The sequence below is a fragment of the Anoplophora glabripennis genome, unplaced genomic scaffold (genome assembly GCF_000390285.2).
Source record: "Anoplophora glabripennis isolate ALB-LARVAE unplaced genomic scaffold, Agla_2.0 scaffold326, whole genome shotgun sequence".
Taxonomy (NCBI): Eukaryota; Metazoa; Arthropoda; class Insecta; order Coleoptera; family Cerambycidae; genus Anoplophora; species Anoplophora glabripennis.
In genome coordinates this window covers 5,998-31,235 of record NW_019416758.1, presented here as the reverse complement: position 1 = coordinate 31,235, position 25,238 = coordinate 5,998, and the positions used below count along the sequence as shown (strand labels likewise).

Sequence of the window (25,238 nt, the reverse complement as noted above, 5' to 3'; positions counted from 1 at the left end):
CCATTTCTTTATAATCTTTATATGAACATTTCCATCCGCGCTGCATGTGAAATGCTCATATAAACAGTTGGTACTTGGTTATCCGTCCAGATATAACGAAAAAATAACTACATACGATTCCTTTCTCTATGGTTCCGCTTTGACCATACGCTTCATGTGAAACGGCTGTTACGTAGTGCCGTGTACTTCTTGAAGGTGAAATGCCTACATAATACAATACAGCGTACTTGTAATGGTGGTTGCCTAGTTCCAGAACGAATAAAAATCCAGAAAATATATAAAGAATTTTGTTTATCACTGATGATGGGTGATTTTATTTTCAAATCACACAGTTCTGCTTAAATACACACTTGAGTAAATTATATAAAAATGAGACATCCGAATAAAAAGAAATTAATTGTTGTACCGTTTCTATTTAAAATTTCAAAAAATTTATGGTTAGATAACTTATTCACTTTCTTTATTGGAGGGGATCGTTTATGTTAGAGGTGTGACGTTTATTCTTGTAAACGCAACACATTCTCTGAATGCACGAGGTGTGCCAAAAATAATTTTGTTTATTGATTATGAAGTAGTAAATGACAATCTAAATGTGTTAATATTTGTAGTGTGCTTTGAATACTTCAAAACCGAAGTGAAATTTCCAATTCAAGCTGCTCGAGATTTCAGTGGCAGTGTTAACTATTTTTCGACGGGTAAAAAATACTCTCCATTATTATAAATTATATTATATTCTTTATGAAACATACAGACAATCATACATGAAAATTGATGCGTCAGTATAATAAAAATGTCTCGAAAAAACAATAGTTGATCACTAGTAGATATTAGTTTACAAGAGATATGATTCGCAGTCATTAATGATCTATGTAGGGGTGTATTAAGCGTTTCAAACCTTACATCTAAATTTAAAATGAAGCGTAGTGTTCTGTGTGACTTAAAATTAAGAAAGTTATTATAATAGAATTTGTACTGAGATCGTATAAAAATATATCTCCTAATATTAGACAAAAAAAGTCCTTCTATGTAATTTTTTATTAACATAAATTTGAAAATCAAATAAACTTGACTAGAACTAGAAGTTTTTTGAAATAGAGTGATCAAGTTAGAGATAGAGTGTCTGTTTATGAGAGGAACGCCCTGACCGTAGCCTCTAAGGGTCTCCTGCAGACGGCACATGTTTTTAAAGCGGCAGCACAATCCACACAAGCTACAATATGTCCACAAGGCAAGAATACCACACCTAATTCATTCTTAAAGCAGATCTTACACAGAGTTTTTTCCGCTGCCTCGGATTCTTTACCCGCGAACTTTTCGCACTGCCCACTTAATTCCGGAGCACCCGAAGCCGGCTCCTCTTTGGCTTTAGCCTCCTGGCTGGAGGAGGGCAGGGAGAGCTGACAGTCTTTCTCGCGTTTAACTTTCTCGATGTAGTCCACCCCCTTTTTCAGGATCACGAATATACATTTGCTGAACCACAGCGCGTGCTGTTCCCAGGGATCGTCATCCTCTTCCCAATCTTTGAGACCCCCGCCACAGTAGAAGCACAACGTCTGATCCCCCACGCCGGTATAGTAGAAACCTGCCTCTGCTAGCTCGGCGGGCTTTTGCTTTAACGATTTGGGCCAATTCTCAAAAGTGGTTAACCGGCTCTCTACGGTAATTTTGTCTTCGTTAACTGGCGACTTAATTTTATGGATGCCTAATCGCTTGTAATCTAATTTATTGTCCTCGGGAATTGAATTGGGGAAGATTTCTATGCCGCGTATACCACAAGTATCTAATGATCTTCTGGCACCGCCCTCGGAATGATCGTGTTCTATATTACGTCTTACAAAGGGGCAATTTGGACTCCAAACCCTGTGATCCTCCATTGGAATATCACCAGAAACCCAGCGGTGTCCCTCTATTTTGCATACCGGGCACTGGACAATATCATCTTCTCCGGTATAGACAAATCCCGCTTTTGCTAGACTTTCCTTAGACACGTGGGGATTGGGCCACTCTTCGAATGTTCGGAGTCTCGATTCGAATTCTGGGTCAGACGTTACTGCGGTCTCTAAGCTTGATTGTGAAACATTTACAATATTATTGGTCTCTTGAATATTTGATTTTGTTTTGGAACCGTTATCAGGTTCGTCAAATATATATCCTATGTTCGATATCAGATTATTTTGTCGGCGAGGAACTACCACATTAGCCATATCTACCCTTTCACGACCAATAACTCTGTAACAAAAAGTGTTTGATTAATTCAAGCGATCCAACAATCATTTTTGATTTGATTTTGAGAACTGTGTTGTATAATCTAGTGCAAATAACAGTACCCGGACTTTGAGCTGCGTCGCGTAACACTTTACCGAGCCGCTTGGTTACAATAAATCGAGTACAAGAGCACTCAGGAGGTACGAAGGACGTACGGCAACGTCGCTGGAATTCAGAGCCATTCACGATTCCCAGCATTCTTTCGTACCGCTCCCCGGCCCCTTGGTAAGTATTAAAGTATCCAGCCCTACCACATTCCAGAGAGATCACATCAATGACCGAGCGCCGGAAACACAAAAAAAGAACGACAGAGATAGACCTATGCCTGCCTTCATCTCAGACGGATTCTTAGAAAAACACCGGTAAGCGGCATTATCAAGGTACTAATCGATAAAAACGGCTAGTTAGCCACGCGAAAACTATTTTCTTTTAGATTACAGTGAAACTACGGTTACGAAAATAGAAATCGTTAAAAGCGTAAGTAGAACACAAGGCTGCGGCAGACATATGGCTGCTTTGTGCTCGATTTTTGCCGAGTTATAACAACGCTATGGTACGGGTCTTATCAATTTTAACTAACCTTGCAAAGAGGATCAATTTAAAGTCTTCGTGGCGGTGCTAACATTTTTAATTTCGCTATAAATATCAGAAACAGATAACACACGAATACTGAGACAAGCTCACAGGAAATTTCGACACGACAACACAATAACGACAGCGCCAACTGTGGTGAGTTGAGTTGAGATGGTTGCGTTTGCGTTTATTCTACCACAGGGCGCAAACTCAACTCCCTCCGCTCGGAAGAATTTTGTTAACTGCGATAGGCCAGTCAAATTTTAACTTTTTCAAACCACAATTATCTAATTTAAAATCGATAGGTTAGCAGGTACTATGCACCAAACAGTGTTTTTAGTAATTTGTGATAATGAGGATGTAGGTATAATTTGCAAAAATGATTTTTCTTTCGTCATTAATATAGAAGAAAAAAATACCCCCATAATTTTCAAGATTTTACAAGAAATTCCCAATTTGCACTGTTATCTTTTCTAAGAAAAGTTGTGTCAACTACCTACGCTTCATTTTTTTTGGAAAATTTGTTATTAATTTCAAGAGAGCAAAGCATGTTCTACATGCATAGGTATGTAAAAATGCTTATTTAATATCTACCTGAGTAGAGATTTAAGCGGGTCCTCCATTTGACAACCGTAAATCAAATTTGACATTTAGCTATACAAGTTTGTTTTCCAGTAAAATTTTTTGTATTTAAAATTCATAACTTAAAGCTTAGGCAATCGACTGGTCTATATTTTAATATAATATACATATTTGGATTTATATGTTTTCATAAATATTTGCAAACATTTTATTATTATATGAAATAGTTATTTCCAGCCGACCAGTCCCTTTTAAATTTCTTATGAATGAATGAAAATCATTACGCAAGTTTGTAGACACTCACGTGCTACTAGATCGACCCCAGCTAATTAAAAATGGGTATTATAATCAAACGTAGTCTTTGAACAGAAAATAAAAGAACGAACGTATAAACATAAATAAAAACTTACGTTTTAAATTCAACATTATGCTTGATTTTCACGGTTTCGATGGAAAACGTGGTTCGCAACTAGAAATTATACCAATGGAACACTAGAGAACAGATCGCGGACCGTGAGAAACTAACATGCAACACTAAACTCAAGTGCACATTTACTGTTAACTGCAACGCGCAAGATGTAATGGGAATGAGAACTGACGAGAACCTGGGCAAATCCAATGTATATAATAGTGGGTGGAACCCACGGCTTTATTCGCGTTTCAAATGTTTATTATCAGTTACATGTACTTGGTGGATGTTTTTTATGCGTAACGCAACGTGGCCCTTCAGTGGAATTGTTCCAGAGAATTAAAAGAATATTCCGGTAAACAACAACGATAAGCAGAAGTGCATCGAAAATTGAATGATGTCTTTTTTGTCCGAAATGGCATATATACGGGGTGTAAGACATTTAATTTTGAAAGTAATTAGTACAATTAAAATTATAACATTTATCTAAATATTTCTGTTGGCCAAAATAAGTTGATTGAGCCAGATATACCTTATGCAAACGTTGTTGGTTTTAAAGATACAGGGCGTTCAATGTTTGAATTTTATTTTGAAATGTCTCAATAATTTCAAAATTGTCAGAGTATGAGTATCCCTAAGAAGCAATTACATTAAAAACTTCAGTGTTTCGACACCACTTAGTGTTTTGGAATTTAGATACTTAACGATGTTTCTAACAAAAGACGTATGCCACATTCCTAATTTTTATTATATAACTTTTACACCAATGATTTTTAACTACCTACTGATGGTTAAATAATGTTCAAAATTTTGAAGAAAAGCAAATTATATAAATTTTTTGTGAAAATAATACTTTGAGAGATATTTTAAATTTATCAGCTCAGCTCTGTAACAAGCTTATTTTAAATTAAAAAAGAAATAATAATAAATTAAAAAAGGGCTTGTTTTTTTTGTTCAGATGAAAGATGCTCTTAAAAAAATATAAATAAACTTATCCAATTTCCACAATACGTAGTGACAGTACCTTCTAATAATTCCGTCACTTGTTAATAATTTTTAGTCCATCATTTTCAATACATATATAAAATAACACCCCGCATCTCAAAAACAAACGTATCATTTTGATCTAAAGATTCTAAAGTGATCGAAGAATAATCCCCTGAAATTATGAAATGGTCTTAGAAAGAATCCTGTATAATAATCGATATAGCGATAATATTGAAATTTACTTTAGGCATGCGAATAAAATATATACAGGGTGGTCCGAATTTTATGCAGGAAACTTCGAGGGTAGATAGATCTCTTTAAAATAGTATGTGTTTGCCTTATAAACATAGGTCCGGAACGGCCTCGTTTTAGTGATACAGGGTGTTGAAGTTGTTAAAAAAAATTTATTTTTTGTTTATATCTCCGGAATCCATCAACCGATTTCAATATAATTTAGTACAGATAATGTATGATAATAGGCCTTGTATTTCCTAAAATATGAGCTCTAAAGGTCCAACCAGTGGTGTACAACTGGACAGGGTCACCCCTTTTTTACAAAAAAAAACTTACGCCACTGTATTTTTTACAAGCTGTTGTACCAAATTTATATTCTAATGCACAAAATACGTAAAAAAGGTAACTTGAATTTTTTCCCTAAAGTTCACCGTTCTCAAGTTATTCATACCAATACAATCTCCTTGTGGCAGACACTTCTAACCATAATATTACAAAAATATATATGTTTATGCATAAAAGTAAGTGCAATTTGTAAGCCGCTCGACACCTTTGTTTCCTCTCATCGCTTTCATCTTTTTGGATTAAAACAATATTTGGAAAATCAAGACAAAGGAATGAAAGGCACAGAAATGAAATTTTAAAAGCATTTGACGACGATCCTCGGCTAAGTACACGAAGAACGTCTCGGCAACTTAGTAAATTGAAAATTTGAAAAGTTCTACGTAAGGATGGCAGAAATCCGTACCATTTACAACCTATGCAAAATTTACTTCCGGGAGATGCAAAGAGACGCCTGAATTTGTATCAGTAGTTGTTTGAATTCTTACCAGAAATACTTTGGACCGATGAGGCTACGTTCACGAGGCAAGGGGTAGTGAATTTTCACAATCTGGATATTTGGTCACAAGAAAATCCTCATGAAATTCGGAGTCATTTCTAAACCGTCTAGAAAACCATTAAATCTACGACAAAATAGCTGGATACAAATGGATGGTGCTCCTGCGCATTTTAGGAGAATAATACAAGAATGGCTTAATGAAAATTATATGAGATGATGGATAGGTAGAAGACCAAATGCCAATGTCAACCATAATGGTGCCGAAGGTCCAGTGTCTTGGCCAGAAAGATCGCCAGATCTAAACTCCATGGACTTCTATGTTTGGGGTGACCTACTTGAAAAGTTTACTCTACTCCAATAGATACTAGATCACAACTAATGCAGCGAATAGAAGACGGGTGTAATGAATTAAAAGAAAACCACCACATGATATTAGCTTCAATTAGTTCCATTAAAGAAAATGTCAGAAATGTATCGATGTGGGTGGTTCGAATTTTAAACAATTGCTGTAAATACTTAACGTTAATTTTGTTTCTTGTTTAGTTGTTGTTGCTTGGTAAAATACATGTATTTTTATTATTACTTTGATTTAAATTGTTCTTATTTGTAAAGATAATACCTCCAGGGAAAACTAAAACACACCAGGAACAATACCTCACAAGTGATGTGGAAAGAATTTTGTTGATGTGCTTACAAATTGCATTTACTTTTATGCATAAACATAAATATTTTTGTAATATTATGATTGAAGTGTCTGTCACAAGGGGATTGTATTTGTATGAATAACTTGAAAATGGTGAACCTTAGGGAAAAAATTCAGGTCACATTTTTTACTTATGTAGTGCATTAGAATATAAATCCGTGACAATAACTTGTAAAAAATACAGCGGCGTAGGTTTTTTTTATAAAAAGGGGGTAACCCCTGTCCAGTATTTGTACCAAATTTTATTTAGATCGGTTAATACATTCCTGAGATATAAACAAAAAATATAAATTTTTAACAACTTCAACACCCTGTATCTCTAAAACGAGGCCATTCCGGACCTATGTTTATAAGGCAAACACCTACTATTTTAAAGAGATCTATCTACCCTCGAAGTTTCCTGCATAAAATTCGGACCACCCTGTATACATATTTATTTTGTCACATAACGTAAGGTACCTACTTATATTGATTTTTTTTTCTTAAAGTGTTAAAGGAATGAGAGATTTATGTTATTATATTTGTGTTTATATATATCTATAAACACCATTAATAATTTTAAGTCGATATTTTAATCAGATTTGTAGGAATCATTATATTTCCACAAATCACTAAATGAGTAGGCATCTACCTATATGTACATACAACAATTTGAGTATCTTCAATCACTTGATCCAGTTAGGTGATCTACGTTGTTCGTCACTGATTTTATTTAAGAAAGCAGGTAAATAGTTTTTAGATATGGTGGATGATTCTATTCACCGTAAATACGAATATTTCCTAATTTCTAGTACATATTATTGGAAATATTCTTAGCCCTGTGTGATATTCCTCGGAAGTCGGACCTCGTTAATAAAAAATCAAATTTCAACGCTATCAGGCTTACCTATAAAAAACTTTACCCATCTTCAGCATATATGGTAAATTAAAAATGTAATCAAACTATGTATTCCAATTTAATCCACTATCGTAATCACTTCGTATTACTTTATTAAACTAAGAACAAGAACTTGTTTGACACCACTATCAGTACCTACTGCTATTAAAAATTGATAAGGCTTTATAATTCCTTACCTCTTGCGCAATATTTAACAAAGTAATAAATAAGTACCTACATAAGTCAGGGTGGAAAAATCACCCGGTCCTCGGAAACGTACCACGAAAACATAAATATTTACTATCTTAGAATCTATAGCCATTTAACGAGACCAAGTTTGTCCATTGGAGTTTGAACAATGTCAAACCAGTACGCAGTAACGCCAGTAACTTACCTATTAAATTTCACGAAATGACGTAACGCATAATAATGACGGCCTTCGTTTTTTATTGCAAGAGTGCCTAAGTATTCGACCCTGAGGGGGCCCCAAAATTAAGGCAACCTCGTCATTTGGTGTGTAATTTCGTAATTTGCAAATAAATATTTGCATAACGTAAACAAAACGATCGTTCCGAAATCTCTTGATATTTTGATAATTACGTTCAAATGATAAGGCGCTCGGATATGTTATAAAACTACGAGTATAACTAAACAAAACAGTCCTTGCTGGATATTTGAAGATATCAGTTCTGTGTTGGGAATGAATCTTTTTATGTGACTTTAGTTCGACCGATCCTCCGTCCAACCCTTTGACATTCTAAAGTAGACGGAGAAAGCATTTATTATGTTTAGCCACTGTAAAGTACCGGATGCGCTGGGTTAATTCGACTGTAAAAATAAAGTCGTTTCCGCTAGTTCTTATCAACAAAGGCTAGGTTTCATTCACTATTTATTCGAGCACTTGAAACACTGGTCTGTCTGTATACATTCGTGTTCCCTTTAACAGTTTATAGAGGTACCCTCATAAAGGTAGGTACACGCCTACCTATGGTCCCTGATTGCGGTTTATATTTATCTCGAAGATACGAAAAATTTTTGCGGAATTTTTAAAGTAAGCGGTGGTAGAAAATTGAATATTTTTCAGATTTTCAGAAACTTTAAGTAGGTATTCTTCAGGAAACATTTATTTCTCTACATTCACAAGAAAGTAGCTATAAAATTTTCTCGGACTTCGTTAATAGCATAATTATGACTGCGCTTTATTATGTTTTACAGTGATAACCAGTTTTCGAAAAAAAAATTAATTAATTGGTTGCCACATACAAGCAAACATAAACATACAAAAATTGTAAACATAATTTACAATAATTCAGAGTAGGAACTTTTTTGTGAAAGAGTTATATCATTTCTTTTGCTTATTTTGCGTGTAAAGTTTCTAGGTACCTAATTTGATGCCATTTTTTACAGAAAATTTATGAGTTAGAACGTACGAGAACACAGGTACGTCATAACTGTGTGAAGTGACTTGTCAAAAATGCCATTGTTCTTTTTCTGGGCCGTTGCATTTTACATCGCGTGTTTTCATGTTCAGGAAACAAAGAACTGTGTGAATTTGTAAACAAAATTACACATGATTAAAAAAACAGTAATTAAATATATGTGCAAAGCCTAGAAGATTCGAATCTTAATACAGTGTTGCGAAGATATGGAATAATTGTTAGAATTCTATTTCAACATCAACACCAAAGACGAACTAGTGATTGTTTTGAAGTCAATTTAATAAATACCGCGTAATATTGTTTCTTTTCGCCTGCAATGCAACTGTTACATCCCGTATATGGCATAAACTTCACTTGATCAATTCGAAACATTGTAACCAATAAATGAATAATTACGTAGAAAAGTTCGTTTATACGAAAATCGTCAAAACTTTTGCTGGCTGACGTATCAATCTTTTTCGTCCTAATGGCCATTTATTCAGACTTGGTCTGTAAATATTTATTTGAATAAAAATAAACAACAACATCAGATCCCCTTATGTGGATATACGCATGATTTTAAAAGTAACCTACAAACAGCTATAAATAAATACTTGATTTAACTTTCTCGGAATTCTCTCAGTGCGGTACACAAATTTATTTTTGAGAGGTAACTATATTAAAAATAATAGTAATTTAATTAGTTGAGATGGAATTACATATTGTTAGATTATTTACTTTTTCTTTAAGTTCTGTCGTGTGCTAGGTAATTATTTAAATTTTTTCTTGCTATTCTATTTCTTTGATAGAGCATTTTTTTTCTATGATATTCTTTGTAACCATCAGCATAACGTAAACGCTACTGTTTATTGCTAATATCATAAAATTAAGCTGTTTTAGTCATAACAGCATGAACATCAAACATTTATATATACAACTTCACTTATGTTAACTAATAATCCTGACTGGTTTATATTGCTTTGCATCATTACTGTTTGTTACTTTTTCTGCAAAAAAATGAAAACTAATTTACTTCTATGTATAATCCAAAGCTTCAAATTCGAAATTTACATTTTTCTCCCTTATAAAATTAATACTTTACTGTTACTTCTGGAATTAAAATAAGTTCTACTTCGAGTCACTGTATACAATTATCATTACAAATATTTCTAGTCTAAAGTTTAAATACGGTTCAGAGATTTTAATAATCGAAAATGTTGTTGAATATCTGAGTAATATACAACATTGATTGTTTTAATTAATGCGACAACCATGAAGTTCAATTTAAATGTAATTAAAAGATAAAAATCAGAAAATATATGTTAAGTCCTGTTGTAGATTTGTCAGTAACAAAGAAAATCCATATTTTATTACATGTACTAAAATTATAGGGGAAATAAAGTTGTATTAGGAAATATAATTTTATGATCTCAATAAAAATTTATTTCTCAGAGGAAATTCTCTTTATCTCTAAAAAACCCTTAAATATATATTATATATACTGTATTTAAAAAATTTTATAGTTCAAATGAACAAATATGGATAATTTTAGCTTTTGTTATTGCTAATCGATTAAACAGGAACACTATGAAGATGCCGGTTTTTCCTTAAATACAACGTGGAAATTTTATATAACGCTAAAAATATGATTCATATCAATGTGAGTGCAAACTGGCAAGTATCCATGAGGTGAAAATCACCATAACGATAATTTGCTGACTAGAATGTAAACATAAATGCAGAATTAGAAAGCGAAAGTGAATGAACTGTGTCCTCCGTTACACAACCAAGATCTTTTCGAAATACCATTACTGAGCTTCATGTTTCCATGAAAATTACTAAATGTATTTATTTAATATCCTTTCAAAAAAACAACCCTTTGCTATTAGTTAGTACTTAATATTATTTTTTCTTATTTATTGTATGGTTTAATTATCTGTTATTTTGAGCATTATCTATAGAAATTATAATTATTTCTATACTTGTGTTTGTCAAAATTGATGTTATTATTTCAGATAATGGAATTTGTTTATTATTTTCTGTTGACATGACCAAAATACCGTTTCTTCGATAATTTCGACAATAACAAATTTGTTATGTCAATAACCATGAGATATTCATTGTTTTTATTCAATGGCAGGTATTCGTTAATTTCTTGAACAAAATTCATAGTTACCTAGTTGGAGATTTGACTAAACCTATTAATTTATTAAAAATTACACAGACCGGCATAATTTTCAACCAGAAACCACTTCTCCGGAAGGTCTTTGACGCTATAAATGTAATGGCAGAAGGAATAAAAGAAAATGCCGTTCCGAATTTTGCAATTCTGACTTCAGATTTGTAATCAGCGACCACGAAAACTCGAAGAGCCAGTGGATATTTAGGTGTTTGTAGTTTGATTTCAAATCTTCAAATTAATTTATGAATGAATTACGAGGAAGAGGATCAGATACTACAGCAAGCTTTGTAGCGAAATATGAACTCATAGTGCAACGTAACCTCAAATATAGCTTGTTTTCGTACTTGTAGGTTAGGATGTTTCTAAAATCTTCGGGAAAGTATAATCTCCGGTTTAAAGTTTGGAAGGCTAGTCTCATTTTGTTGGCGTGTGTTATTTATCTGATTATTTAATATTACATTTAGCTGATTGAATCAAATAGTAACTTGAAGTAATCATGACCATATTTTGTATCAGATACGATTACTCACTTTTTAGAATTTGGAATAACCGAAGATAAAACTAGTTAATAGTAATGGCAATATTAATTCAAAGAATTCTTGTTACTATCGGCGATATTATGTACCCACTTTAGGAACGGATTTATTTTCGACTTTTATCTATCCAATATAATTAGTTATTAAGATTAAGATTAAGGAATGTCAGATATAAGTTCATCAGGCCATTATAGATTATTAATGAAAGGAAATTCATATCGCAAATTCTAATAAATGTTTCAACAATTTGGAAATTCATCATGAATCACCTTTAGTTTTCGGAGAAATTTTTACCTGTCGAAATTTATTTAAGGAAAATGAAAATCATGGTGATATATCTCAGTTTTTGCACTTTTACGTCTCGTCATTGTGAAAATTCCTATTTGCAATAAAACGGAGTAAAAAAATGTGTGTAGGTGATATTGTTCCTAAAAATACTTGGTAGAAAAAGAAAGATTCTCTTACTGGATCAATAGTATCTCTTTAAGAAGTGGTCAACTATGCCAACTGAAGAAAACTAGAACCAGAAGTATTACTAACTGTGTAGCTCAGGATAAGTGTGGAACAGCCATGGACAATAAAAACTTTCCAACTTATATTTTACTTACGATATTCTATAAATCAATATCTACCTAAATGTCAAACCACAACATTCAACATTTCAATTTTTTTTAGCAGCAAAAACTGTTAGGTAAAAAGACCTATAGTGTCTCTATTTAGCCAATTATTTTGCATATCTGAGGTACGTATCAAAATTAATTTATAAATAAGGCCCAATATTGTTGACAACTATGGATTATTGTAATGATTTGTTTTTAAATACACACTCCTCGTAGAGTTTCGCAACAAAGTAGATGGCCTACGAACGTAAACAATTGAAACCGTGTTATTTGCTTCGTTATTGAAATAGTAAATATGAAATGGAAAAGCAAATATAGTATTATGCTCGTTTCGTAAAAATGGTTATTTCCCATTGTTTAACGAGAAATTGTTTTGAATTAGTTTGTTAATAAAATTTTCCTTTGAAAAATGTGTCGCACAATGAGATCATGAAAGTTTACGAGCACGAAAAGGTAAAACGTAGATACTGCATTGTTTTAACCTGACTTTTCTCGACTTTTGTAGCACAATAGGCTTTTATTGGGGTTCTATTTTTGTCTTTTCTCCAAAAGAATCCATTTGTAACCATTTACTTTGACCCGGGAAGGCGCAATATTTACATAGACATGTATGGAATTTATACAACGACAAACATTTTCATATTTCTTCTGGGCGGTACCTAACTTAATTTTTTTTAATGGAATACTGAATTATTGCAATCATCAAGTTTAACGCCTACATACTTTCATAGACAAATATTGAGTGGAATACGGACTGCTACCGTCTTCTTTGACATTAAAAAAATGGCGTTTGCAGTATTTTTGAAAATATTAAATATATCCGAAATTAACCATGATAGGAAACTAAATGTGGTTTTCGCCATTCGATCAAGCAGAAAAAACTTTTATCTTTTTAGTTACCTGCTTACTTAACACACATTTCAAATATAAAAATAGTAATTATGGATCTTAGAAATTCAAAGAGAAATACAAAAGAAATTATGCGGGGAAAAAAGTTTATACAAAAAGGTATCCTTATTTTTGGATATACTTCGAAAACAATTTAAGACCACCTTGTACAATTCTTAATTTTATATACAGTATGTACATAGAAAAACTGTGCCTTCAGAAAATATAATTTACTCTCGTCACTATGTTGAACGTTACATAAAAAATACTGCTCTTGCGGGTGAATTATGGGATGATGCCGACGGTGTAGGCGTCGATGCTCACCTACGCCGAAAAGCCATCTGCACACCACCTTATTCACGTGTACGTAAACGCACATACGTCGATAATCCGCCAAAGTTAATTTTCCGGCAAATTAATTGAAATCAACAGCCGTGGGCGCATTTATCATAGAGAAAACAATGTACAATTTAGTCCACCTACTTCCGACGAGAGTTTTTACCAAGCCTCTGCGTAGGCCGTCTTCGAAATGCATGGGGACCTTAATAGGTAGTGGATGCAGGCTATTATGAGCAATTATGGGTCGTTTGAATTAAATAAACCACGACAGTTATTATATTGTAAAGCTGATGAAGGTATACCAAGAATTATTTGATATTTACAATGGATATTGACTAGTTGGTAAAGAGGCTTGTCATTTTATACTTAGATTTAACTCGGCATGGCGCCTAATGTTGTGCTTGGTGATTAGACCAGATCCAGACATATTATTTTAAATGTTTGTACTCATTGAATACAATAATTTTTATGACGGTAATTCTCTAACATAAATAGGAATATCGTAACGTACAATTCACTACCCCATTAGTTCTCGAGAGGGTCGAAATGAGGGTTTGATGGGAAAGAAAGGATTTTATTTCCCTTCTTACCGTCAAAATCCCCACAAAAGGAAGTAAGGGTATTGTAAAGTCTTTGGATTTAAATCCTATTTCCTACATTTAAAGTATTGCTGAAGTACGTATTTGCATTTGCTTAATTAGGTATTGTAGGCCAATCATTATAGCTTTTTTTCGGGAAAAAAATACTATTAGAAGTTTCTCTGCGGAATATTGTTCAGAAACGTGTTATAAACAAAATATCAAAAAATCAACTCGAGACTAGTTGGGAAACTTTATTTAAACAATGGTCAAAGTTATGAAAAAGTGTTTTTTTAACTCGCGTAAAAAAACTATTATTCATAGCGAAAAGAGGTTTATACAAAAAAGGTAGGTATTAAATAAACCTTTAAAATGAGACAAGTCCGATTAAATTCGGATAATTTGTTTATGCGCAAGAGCTCAAAAATGGTCGAAATTGTCCGCTTTTTTCAATTGCTAATAATTAATGCAATTTTCATCGCAGACACTTGTAATTCAGGATTTTTGAGGCTTTTTACACCCTTAATAAGTGGTAAAAATTTCAGCTCGAAAGCTTCATTGGTTTGGCGTTGGCGGAATTTGTTATCTAAGAAGATGCTATTTTCAATTCATTTTTCCCAAGCTCACAGGCGTTGTAGGGTTTCGATCATTAGTTGTTTTTGTACCTAAATAGTTGTATTGACATATGCATTTACTGATAATTTAATTTTTCAAATTTAATTTGTTTAAAAATGACTGAAAAAATGTTAATATTTATTACATCGTTAAGCGCGCATGCTAAGCCTCGCCTTCCCCACTCGTTCGCTAGACCAAGTAATAGAACGCATCGCCGCTATCTTCTTTTTCGAAATTAAATAGTTGAATTCACCTTAATGTTAATGTAGGACATGAAAATATAGCTCTTAATGTATACTCTCTCCAAATTTCGGCTCTTAATATTAATAATTAAGGTCACTGCGATTAAATAAATAAAAAAAATTATCTCAGCTTCTAATCAACTTACAACAACGATTTTTTTTTTAAATTCGAAGAAAACTAAAGTAAAGAGGTTACTATTTTATTTTATAATAATTACCTATCTTAACAATTTAATAAATATTAACATTTTTTCAGTCAATTTTAAACAAATTAAATTTGAAAAACTAAATTCTCAGTAAATGCCTATGTCAATACAACTATTTAGGTACAAAAACAACTAATGATCAAAACCCTACAACGCCTGTGAGCTTGGGAAAAATGAATTGAAAATAGCATCTTCTTAGATAACAAATTCCGCCAACGCCAAACCAATGAAGCTTTCGAGCTGAAATTTTTACCACTTATTAAGGGTGTAAAAAGCCTCAAAAATCCTGAATTACAAGTGTCTGCGATGAAAATTGCATTAATTATTAGCAATTGAAAAAAACGGCAATTTTCGACCATTTTTGAGCTCTTGTGCATAAACAAATTATCGGAATTTAATCGGACTTTTTTCATTTTATAGGCTTATTTAATACTTACCTTTTTTGTATAAACTTTTTTTCGCTGTGAATAATAGCTTTTTTACGTGAGTCAAAAAACCACTTTTCCATAACTTTGACCACTGTTAAAACAAAGTTTCCCAACTAGCCTCGAGTTGATTTTTTGATATTTTATTTATAACAGGTTTCCGAACATTATATTCCGCAGAGAAACTTCTAATAGTATTTTTTTCCCTAAACAGGCTCTTTCATGTCTTTAATGACTGGGTTATTGGCGACGACGACAACTCCAAATGATTTGGACCAAATCCTATCGAATTTCCTTCACACTGAACGTTTAGCCATAATTGTCTTTTTGGTTGTCGTATGAACAAGTTTTTTAGTGTCTAAATATATACATATTTTATTAGTAACTCTCGGTTTTTTTAATGTGTTAAGGTTATTTCAAATAAATTTAAAAAAATCCTGTCAAATGAAGCTTATGCGAATCAAAAATAATTTTTTACGGGAAAAATAGAGCAGGTGAAAGACTAGCTATATATTTCAAAATTAAATGTTTATATTTGCAAGGTATTTCATTTGAGGTTGACAAGTATTTTCTTGAAATTAACTTCAAATTTAGCAATCTAGTAGGGATAACCTATAGGTAGTTATATGGGAAATTCCGCCCGGTCAAATTTTAAAATTTTACACAAATGTACTACATCGAATTAAAAAACCTGCATCTTAGAAGCCTAGTGTCGAATACATCAACGAAAAACCAACTGTCTGGAGTACTGGCCACCTGCGTTGTAAAGAATGGCTTATAGGCATTAAGGAAATGTGAACACGTTGAAGTCGGTGGTAATAGTATTTGTATGTATTTATTCTTAGGAACAGAAAATGGAACCATTGTAGACTACGTAACGGTGCTTAAATATACATTGAGACGATATTAATGAAATACTAGCCCCAGGTATAGTCTCTAGACTAAACAATAACTTTCTGATACAGATACGAAGAAATATAAACGTTTAGGTATCATTTAACCATTATTTTATTTTTTACGTAAATGGTTATAGTCTAAAATGTATATTTTTTTAAATAGCGTTTGTTATTGGAAATGTAATTTTAAGCATATTGTAACCATCAGAAGCTAAAAAACCATTGGCATAGAAATTTTAATTTTTTTAGGGGGTGGTTATCTCCCAGAATATTTAAAATTCTTTCGCTAGAGCTTTATTGGACTTTTCTTAATTACATTATGTATTCAACATTTAACAGCTAATAATTAATATATATTTTTTTTCTTAAACGAATAGTTATTTTCAATTCAGGGCATATTTAAAATTAAAAAATAATTACTCGAAAATAGCTTGTTTTTCGATTAAAACAGAAGATTAATTGTTTTCTTAGAAATACCAACCGGAATTAAATGCACTTAATTAAAATATTCAGTGGCGTTGAAATTTTGGAGTTCTTAGAGTAGCGGAGATGTTAGATACCTCTGCTACTGGTTGACAAATTTGTATAGCAGGTCAAATTTTTTTCCATGCAAGTCATTACCCCAAGAAATGTATTTTTTTCATAAATTTGAACTCCCTGTTTTTTGAAAACGGAGATTTTGAGAAACATATTTACATGAACTTTTTCTCTTATGTTGAAGTATATTCTGACAATGCAAAGTTTGGTGTGTGTAATTTAATGATTATCCAAGTTTGTAATAATTAAATTCCATTACGCAAAATTATAGTTTTTCTAGAAAAAGTTAACAGTATTTTTTTTTAATATTCTGATTGTATAACTCAAGAAAACTATTAGACCAGGCGGTATCTGTTTTGGTTTGGGTGAATTGTATATCCACGGAGATTTTTGGCTCTTTGGCTTTCAAATATCACTAGAAATTAAAATTTTTCTATGCGCATAAAAAAAACGTGGGCTTAACTTTTGGCGGCACAATATGTTAAAAAAAATTGGAAAAATGTCATATTTTTCTTCCTATTTAATTATGTATCTTTTTAAGAGTTGACTTTAGGCGAAAATATAAGAGGAAAAAAATGTTTGTAATTAATTTTTTTACAATACATGACTGGTTACAAATCGAATGAATCATGATTAATATGGTAAAAATCGAAAAAATCACAAAAATGGGGTTAAAAAACAATACTTTTTAGGGATTTTTTTTGGTGTATTTATATTGGGTGTAGGACCTTTACACTTGGCTTCATGTTATGTAAAAACATCAAACCAAATTTCATCAAAATCGGTTCGATAGATTTTGCATAATAATTTTGCAATCCAGATTAAAAAAAATTGGCAAATTTTCAAAATTTTGCACATCAAAAATCAAGGCCCTTAGATATTAAAAATTTAATCACATATAGAAGGGCTCTCAGGCTTTCAAACTTTTTTTAAAAAATTCGCATCCGTCAATTAGGAGAGCTCTGGCGCTTGTTTAAACATTGGTCGAATTTTTGTACTTATAAACAATTAGAACTTTGTGAATTTTCAATCAAATCAAATTTTTTAAAGCAGATTTGAAAAGTTCTTGAAAAGACGCTTCTTTAAAAAAAACAGATCGATTGATCAATTAGTTACGTAGTTATAGCCGTCATTTACACTAAATGTACTTGGACATCCGGGCTAATTTTTCGAAAAATACCTTTGGTATTCCGAGTACTTACCAGGCCTAAGATTACAATACTTTTCTTCATTGGCAACCTACTTTAAAACGTGTTTAGTTATTTATGCAAGCGAGAAATTCAATAAAATCGTACGAGTGGTGGTGGGGGAAGCAAGGAGCCGCTTCGGCCTGCTCGAAATTGAATCGTCCATAACTACGTAACTAATTGATCAATCGATCTGTTTTTTTTTTAAGAAGCGTCTATTCAAGAATTTTTAAAACCTGCTTTAAAAAATTTGATTTGATTGAATATTCACAAAGTTCTAATTGTTTATAACTACAAAAATTCGACCAATGTTTAAACAAGCACCAGAGCTCTCCTAATTGACGGATTCGAATTTTTCAAAAAAAGTTTGAACGCTTGAGAGCCCTTCTATATGTGATTAAATTATCAAGTATCTAAGGGCCTTGGTTTTTGCTGTGCAAAATTTTGAAAATTTGCAAATTTTTCTTTTTTATTTGGATTGCAAAATTATTATGCAAAATCTATAGAACCGATTTTGATGAATTTTGGTGTGATGATTCTACATAACTTGAAGTTTTCTTGAGCCAAGTATAAAGGTCCTATACCCAATTTAAATACACCAAAAAAATTCCCTAAAAAGTATTGTTTTTTAACCCCATTTTTGTGATTTTTTCGATTTTTACCATAATAATCATGATTCACACGATTTATAACTAGTCATGTTTTGTAAAAAAAATTAATTACAAACATTTTATTCCTCTTCCATTTTCGCCTAAAATCAACTCTTAAAAGGATACATAATTAAATAGGAAGAGAAATATGACATTTTTCCAATTTTTTTAACATATTGTGCCGCCAAAAGTTAAGCCCACGTTTTTGTTATGCGCATAGAAAAATGTTACTTTCTAGTGATATTTGAAAGCCAAAAAGCCAAAAAGCCAAAAATCTCCGGGGATATACGATTCACCTAAATATGGCTTTATGAAACAGATACCGTCTGGACTATATGTATAGTGCTAGTGGCTAACAACATTTATTTTGAAAAGGGGTCGTTATGATAACAGCACGTCACTGGATATTCAGCTGCAATCTGGTTTTAGAGTAGAGACTTGTTAATATAATAATATATGCCTAATTAGAAAGAATTATGAATTGACGAAAATACTGACGTCAAGAAAGATGAAAACCTGATATTAATTTAATTTAAATAACATGATTAACAAACAATATCATTGTTTCGGCTTTCTTTCCAATTTTGGTTTTCCGAAGTCCACTTTTATCGCGAGAAATTTAAAGTACCTGCTGACGTCTATAAGATTTTAATAATTGGTTGTATACTTTGAATATAATACTCATTTTATCTCTACAATGCGTTTGTTATATCTGAAATGGGAGCATCCACGATTAACTGTGAATAATACAGAGACCGCAATTTTCGATGACCACATTTGCATTAGCGAAACAGTTGAATCACTGATAAAAAGAACACAATATTGAAATCATGCATCGACAAACTGGACCACTGTTATCAAACATGTGGCTGTCGTTAATGAAAACGCCTTTTAAATTTTTCTGGAATGACTAATCGGTCTCGACAATTGTTTTCAATGTCGTCCTTTATCTGCCTTTAGTGAATCAAATTGTGGTATTTCGGAACAACATTGAAAATCAACAGGCATAAGGATATGCGCTATTTATAAATGAGGATCAACAGGGTCAATAATATCACTAACAAGTAAACTACAAGAATACATACATACCTATAATCATGGTTACAAAGCGGGATATTTTTGGGGTTTGTATCCTGGAACAAACGGAAAGAAAGAAAATAAATACCTCCTACATATAAATAAATTTTTAGGTTTTGTGTGTGAAATGGTAAATGATACCTACTTACCAATTTTATGTCGCTTGTGTAGTCTGAAAGCGGCCTAGAACAAATAAAAATTGCTGAAAAATTGGTATCATTAAACTAATCTATCTATCGTTTTAAAAAATTGTATATAATTAATAATGACAAAACTCGAATCTGGAAATATTAAAGATTAAAGTTAAAGAGTAAACCAGACAAGCCTTAAACAATATTGACGAGTTAGAAGATATAAAATAGGGGTGTATAAAATTATTTTGAAATTTCTCAATAATTGAAAAACTTTTTTGAAATATCAACTTAAAAATTGTGTTTTACCTTTTTTTTTTGCTTAACAAATAGTAATTTCCGACTAATTTTTGGCGTAGCTCATAGGAGGCGATAGTTACACTCTATGGCCTAGGTAAATCAGAGAATTATTGTAAAAACGAGTTGTAATTTTCTATTATAAGAGCCAGTTTTCCAAATAAATTTATTTGTCAATTAAATCTATGTAGTCATGCAGACAGATATAATGAGGCAGACACAGATTTTATTGACATTTATTAGGACGTGAAAATAACGAGTTCCTAGGATAATTTATGTTAGTACGAGAAATAGAATATATTTTTGCGAATCGTACAAATTGGGTTCATACAAAATTTTGTTGTTCATATAAGAACGTATTACAGAAAAATTCTAGAAATTTTATTTTTTGTTTCCGTTACATTTTTACTTTTTATTTTAACTAATCTTTAAATTCTATTTATTGTTGTTAACTGCAAGTTGTAACATGAACAGTACTAAAACAAAAATCAACGAAATATGTAAAAAAGTTGATATTATCTCAACATTTTTCCAGAATTTGTGTCTGCTTTTTTTTGCATGAAATTGCGAATTTATTTTTAACATGAACCATGAACTTTGTCCACTACTATTGCGCAACAAGTCGTTATGCAACAGAAACAGAATACCTACAATATTTTATTAATTTCAAATAATTTTGTGGAATATATCGCTGTCACCGAAAATGACCTCCCTGGTAACTTTTTTTATTTTTAAACTGAGGAAAGAAGTTTTATGGTTTTCAAAAGGTTTCAATTAAATTGTAATAAAATAAATTTAATTCAATCCAAATGTAACCCATTTGGTTAAAAGTTAAAGTTAAAAAAATTCTATATACATGATATTCCATTTAAGACTGTAATCATAAAAAAATATTAGACAAAAATTAAAAGAATTAAAAAAGTGTAACAGTCTTAAGTGGCACACCCTGTATATAAAGCATTATTTAAATTTAATTTAAGTTATCGGGGTGATAATTTTTGTTGTATATATTTAAAAAAAAGTGGGAAATCACGACAGATAAAGTCTAATTAGTGTTTACTGTCGAACGTACTTAGGAAATAAAATCGGAAAGAGGAAATTATAATATTGGGAAACTCCGATGCAGTCTGCAAAAATGATAACGATAAAACTGACGGCTTTGAGCAAGCAGAAATGTTTCATCAGGGAGATTAACTTATTGATGACTGCACTGTAAGATTCTCAGTACAATAATAATGAGTACTGTAGGTAGTTTAAATTGTGACTTATCTGCGATTGCAGGCGCCTGAATAATTTGTTACGAATGATAAACAGACACGTTTCTACACGTTGATCTACTTTTGAGAATTGACAAACGTTTCAACAACAACCGTTCCCTTCATCATTAGCAATGTTTCTTGAATGTTATTTTTTTATACAAAAATTACACCATTTCTCCAAATACTTACTAACTATAATCTACGCAAAATTGAAATGGATACTTTTGTCATAATTTACAAATTGCGAATTTGTCAGTTCAGAATTTTGTAACGATATACAATTTATTTTTCTGTAGGTATACTATAGAGTAAGAATAATGATGCAATTTCGTTTTATTATCCTGTATCTACTGATAATGATTATGAAGTTGTGACAGGGCCGTAGGCGTCTAATATGCCGTCCTTGTAATATATATTAACTGTTTATGCACTTCCTAAAAGTATTATAAAAATGTTCCATATCGTAGAGCTTTGTTTTGATGATTTTTCATTAGGTAGGTATACATTCGTTTAACCCAAATAATAATCAGTGATTAAAAATGCAGCGCGTAGAAGCTTCAAGAGAAAAGCCGATAATATTGAAAATAATTTTTTTTTACAGTAACAACAATAGGTAATAAAATTTTTAAGTACCTAATAATTTGTAAACAGTAAAAATTGGGATATGCATACACCTATGTATTGAGAAACTTATTATACAGGGTGTTTCTTAAGTTCTTACTTACAAAACAGAATCATTGGCGTATTCATTTTAAAACTTTTGGGTAGCTGTACTCCTTGGCTGTTCTTCAAATAATTAAATATTTCTACTGTAATGATTTTCTTGGAAGTTTTTATTTTATATTTTAAATTTAGTTTATTATATTTTAAATTTCGTTTGTACACAAAATTCCTATATTTCTTTTTTGTAAAACGAACAATTTGGAAACTATTTTCGATTTATTTAACTGTAAGATGAGAAGATATCTTTTTATCAAATATAATTACGAATATTTCAAAAAACTCGAAGGCGTAGAGATTCTGAGGTTTTCAATAGCCCGTGTCGCCAAATACCTCTGTCACTGGTTAACATCTCTATAACAATTTAACGAATTTTTTAATTTAGCTGATAAAATCATTAACCTAAGTTTTATCAATATTAAATCAACTTAAAATACTGGGTGTAACGTAAAGGTTGGGAATAAATTAAACGGTGGATTATTTGGTTTAAAAAATATTTTTTTCTCATATGAAGTTATGCTCTACGGGTTTTCTTTTCCAAGCTACAGGGCGCTAAAGTTTCAAAAAATTTAGTTTTTCTCCAATAAATTTCGAACATTATAAGATAATGGAACGAAATTTTAGCCTTAGCTTAATTTGATAATCCCCTAGTTACAGGAAAAAATTGACTTTGTAAGTTACTCAGTGGCGCGCGTACGGATTGTACCATAAGGTTTTTCGAAGAAAATTGTGGTACGCCACTGGTAAAAACATTTTTTTAATATTTGTTTATGATCTACTTTTTATTTTAAACAAAATTACCCTCTTGCGTTTTATTTCTAGCTCATGTAATGTTTCCGTAAATAAAACTTTTGTAAATACCATTTTATCCCACTGCTAACAGAGGAATATAAAAATAATAAAAGCATTATGAAGTACGCTTTGACTCAGCCACCGAACATGGTCAAATAGGCATTGAAAAAAGATTTTTGCATTGAAAATGATATTAAAAAACTAAATTTTTTGAAATTTTTTAACACCCTGTAGCTTGGAAAAGAAAACCCGTAGAGCATAATTTTATATGACAAATATTTATTTTTTAAAATAAAAAACCCACTGTTTAATTTATTCCCAACCTTATTCCCTATGTTACACCCTGTATTTTAATTCTGGAGAATTGTTATTCAAAAGTAGGTATAGATATAACATATTTTATTTTAAATATACTAATTTTTGCAATACCAATCTCTGAGGAAATATAAGATTTTATGTACCCCTACAAAAATATCTCGATAACCAAAAATAATATTAATCATAAGTAGGATTCTTACTCAGGCAAGTTTCTTCGAAGTACGGAAAGTCCCATAATATTTTCTTCTTTCGCGTTCACTTAGATTGTCTGGAGGTTTCTTAAACGATTTTTGTTACCTGAAAAAAAAAAAACATATTAGTTTACTTAGAATAAAATATCTTAGGGCACGAAACCGATATCTGAAAATGATACCATGATAAAAGTATAAGATTCCTACCCAATACGGTGTAGATTACATTGTTTTTAACCACTTGTGGTCGTTTGTTGAAACAGCCTTCTTTTGTAGATGAATATACTTTTACTTGTTAAGTAAATAAAAAGGATATTTTAAGTAGGTATTCGTATTTAAGCTAAAACTTAAAAAAAGATAAGATAATAGACGATAAAAGATAAAAATTATTATTTGTTGTACATTGCATTCAAATCAACATGAACGCATTAAGTTATTAAGCTCGCCATTAATTATTTCATTATGTCATTGATATGATACTTAAAGTTGTACGGAGTGTAATACAATAATGTGCCAAAAATGAAATAGCAAAATCCGATAAGAATTGGCGCCGACGATCCTCTAGATAGCATGATATCTTAAAACGTAGGTACTTAATACAAAATTTCTTATTTCATATTATCGTTCATTGTTCTGATACTCTTAGAGACTATTTAATCTCTCTGTTTTTATCATACACTTCAAAAGATGTATATAATTATATTTTAACAGATTTAACACTGATACTTCAATGCAAACATTAGCTGTTTCTCTTTTATAAAAAAAACACATTATTTCCACTTACTATTATCTGCACTAGATCAAGAGTTTGACCAATTCGCTCAGTTTATTATAATGATGTCAGATCCAGTTACTTTCCAGTAATCGTGAACTAGATACTCTTATGATCAGTATTCGTTACTTTATACTCGTTACCGGTCACTCGAGATTCTCGATGGATGTCGATTTTCGATATGAACAGTACTTAGAGCCGGGAAATAGGTACCTACTTATCAAGTAAATCACTCAGGAAAGAAAATAGTCTTGTTGTCGTCACCAATATGTCCTTATAAAAAAATTACAAGTACCTATATTCATCCAATAGTTACTATACCGTTCTTAACTATGAAGTCATGCATGTAACCAGGAGTTTGAACGAAAATTAGATCATTTGTAATAAGGAATCATAATTTTTCAATTGAATTTTTTTCCAAATATTCATTAAAATATTTCGAAGCAGTAGTTCGTCTTGACTTTTCAAAACAAATAGGTACTCCGCTGTAAAGAAATACGTGTACGCTTAGAATTTATGGTTATGGGTCTTAACTTGGAACAATAGACTCCAAAATCATGTAAATAAGTCATTGTGCTGCCCCGGACAAAGGTGTACGTGAAAAACAATTGAAAGTTGAAAAATAAAACAGGTTCAACTAAAAAACACGAAATCGTACAATTCTATTTTGTTCTCCAATTTGCATATAATGCCCGGCGTTTATTTAATTCAAATTTTGCCGTATAAGTCTCGTTTTGCTACGTCAATAATACCATTGTCGGTGGAAAGTACCAGATCTATTCCTTAAGAAACTTGACGAGCTTGTGACTCAGTGAAAAATAATTCCCGAAAATTGATTCTTGTGTGTAGATAATAAAAGAGAATAAGTTCGTAAAAGGACAATCAGAATAA

General features: G+C 31.6%; 1 protein-coding gene across 3 annotated transcripts; it reads right to left on the bottom strand.

The window, feature by feature from the left end:
• Positions 1-712: 712 nt before the first annotated feature.
• On the bottom strand, positions 713-23,868 carry LOC108907539 (death-associated inhibitor of apoptosis 2). Of its 3 annotated transcripts, XM_018711268.2 has the most exons (5): positions 23,783-23,868; positions 23,585-23,681; positions 20,017-20,050; positions 19,880-19,923; positions 713-2,229 (listed from the first exon to the last, which is right to left on the bottom strand). In XM_018711268.2, exons 2-5 carry the CDS (start codon positions 23,617-23,619, stop codon positions 1,125-1,127), a joined length of 1,218 nt encoding a protein of 405 aa, XP_018566784.1. In that variant the 5' UTR covers positions 23,620-23,681; positions 23,783-23,868; the 3' UTR covers positions 713-1,124. The 3 variants fall into 3 exon arrangements, with proteins under 3 accessions (XP_018566784.1, XP_018566786.1, XP_018566787.1); XM_018711270.2 differs by lacking the exons at positions 19,880-19,923; positions 20,017-20,050; positions 23,585-23,681; positions 23,783-23,868 and adding an exon at positions 3,831-4,013; XM_018711271.2 differs by lacking the exons at positions 19,880-19,923; positions 20,017-20,050; positions 23,585-23,681; positions 23,783-23,868 and adding an exon at positions 2,846-2,999.
• Positions 23,869-25,238: the final 1,370 nt, after the last annotated feature.

What these genes read in the sequence shown, in the direction of transcription:
- LOC108907539 (XM_018711268.2), bottom strand. Translation starts at nt 23,619, where the DNA reads ATGGGACTTTCCGTACTTCGAAGAAACTTGCCTGA. An exon ending in ACACAAGCGACATAAAATTG is followed by an intron (nt 19,924 to 20,016) that starts GTAAGTAGGTAT and finishes CGTTTGTTCCAG; the next exon opens with GATACAAACCCCAAAAATAT. An exon ending in CTTTGTAACCATGATTATAG is followed by an intron (nt 2,230 to 19,879) that starts GTATGTATGTAT and finishes TTTTTGTTACAG; the next exon opens with AGTTATTGGTCGTGAAAGGG.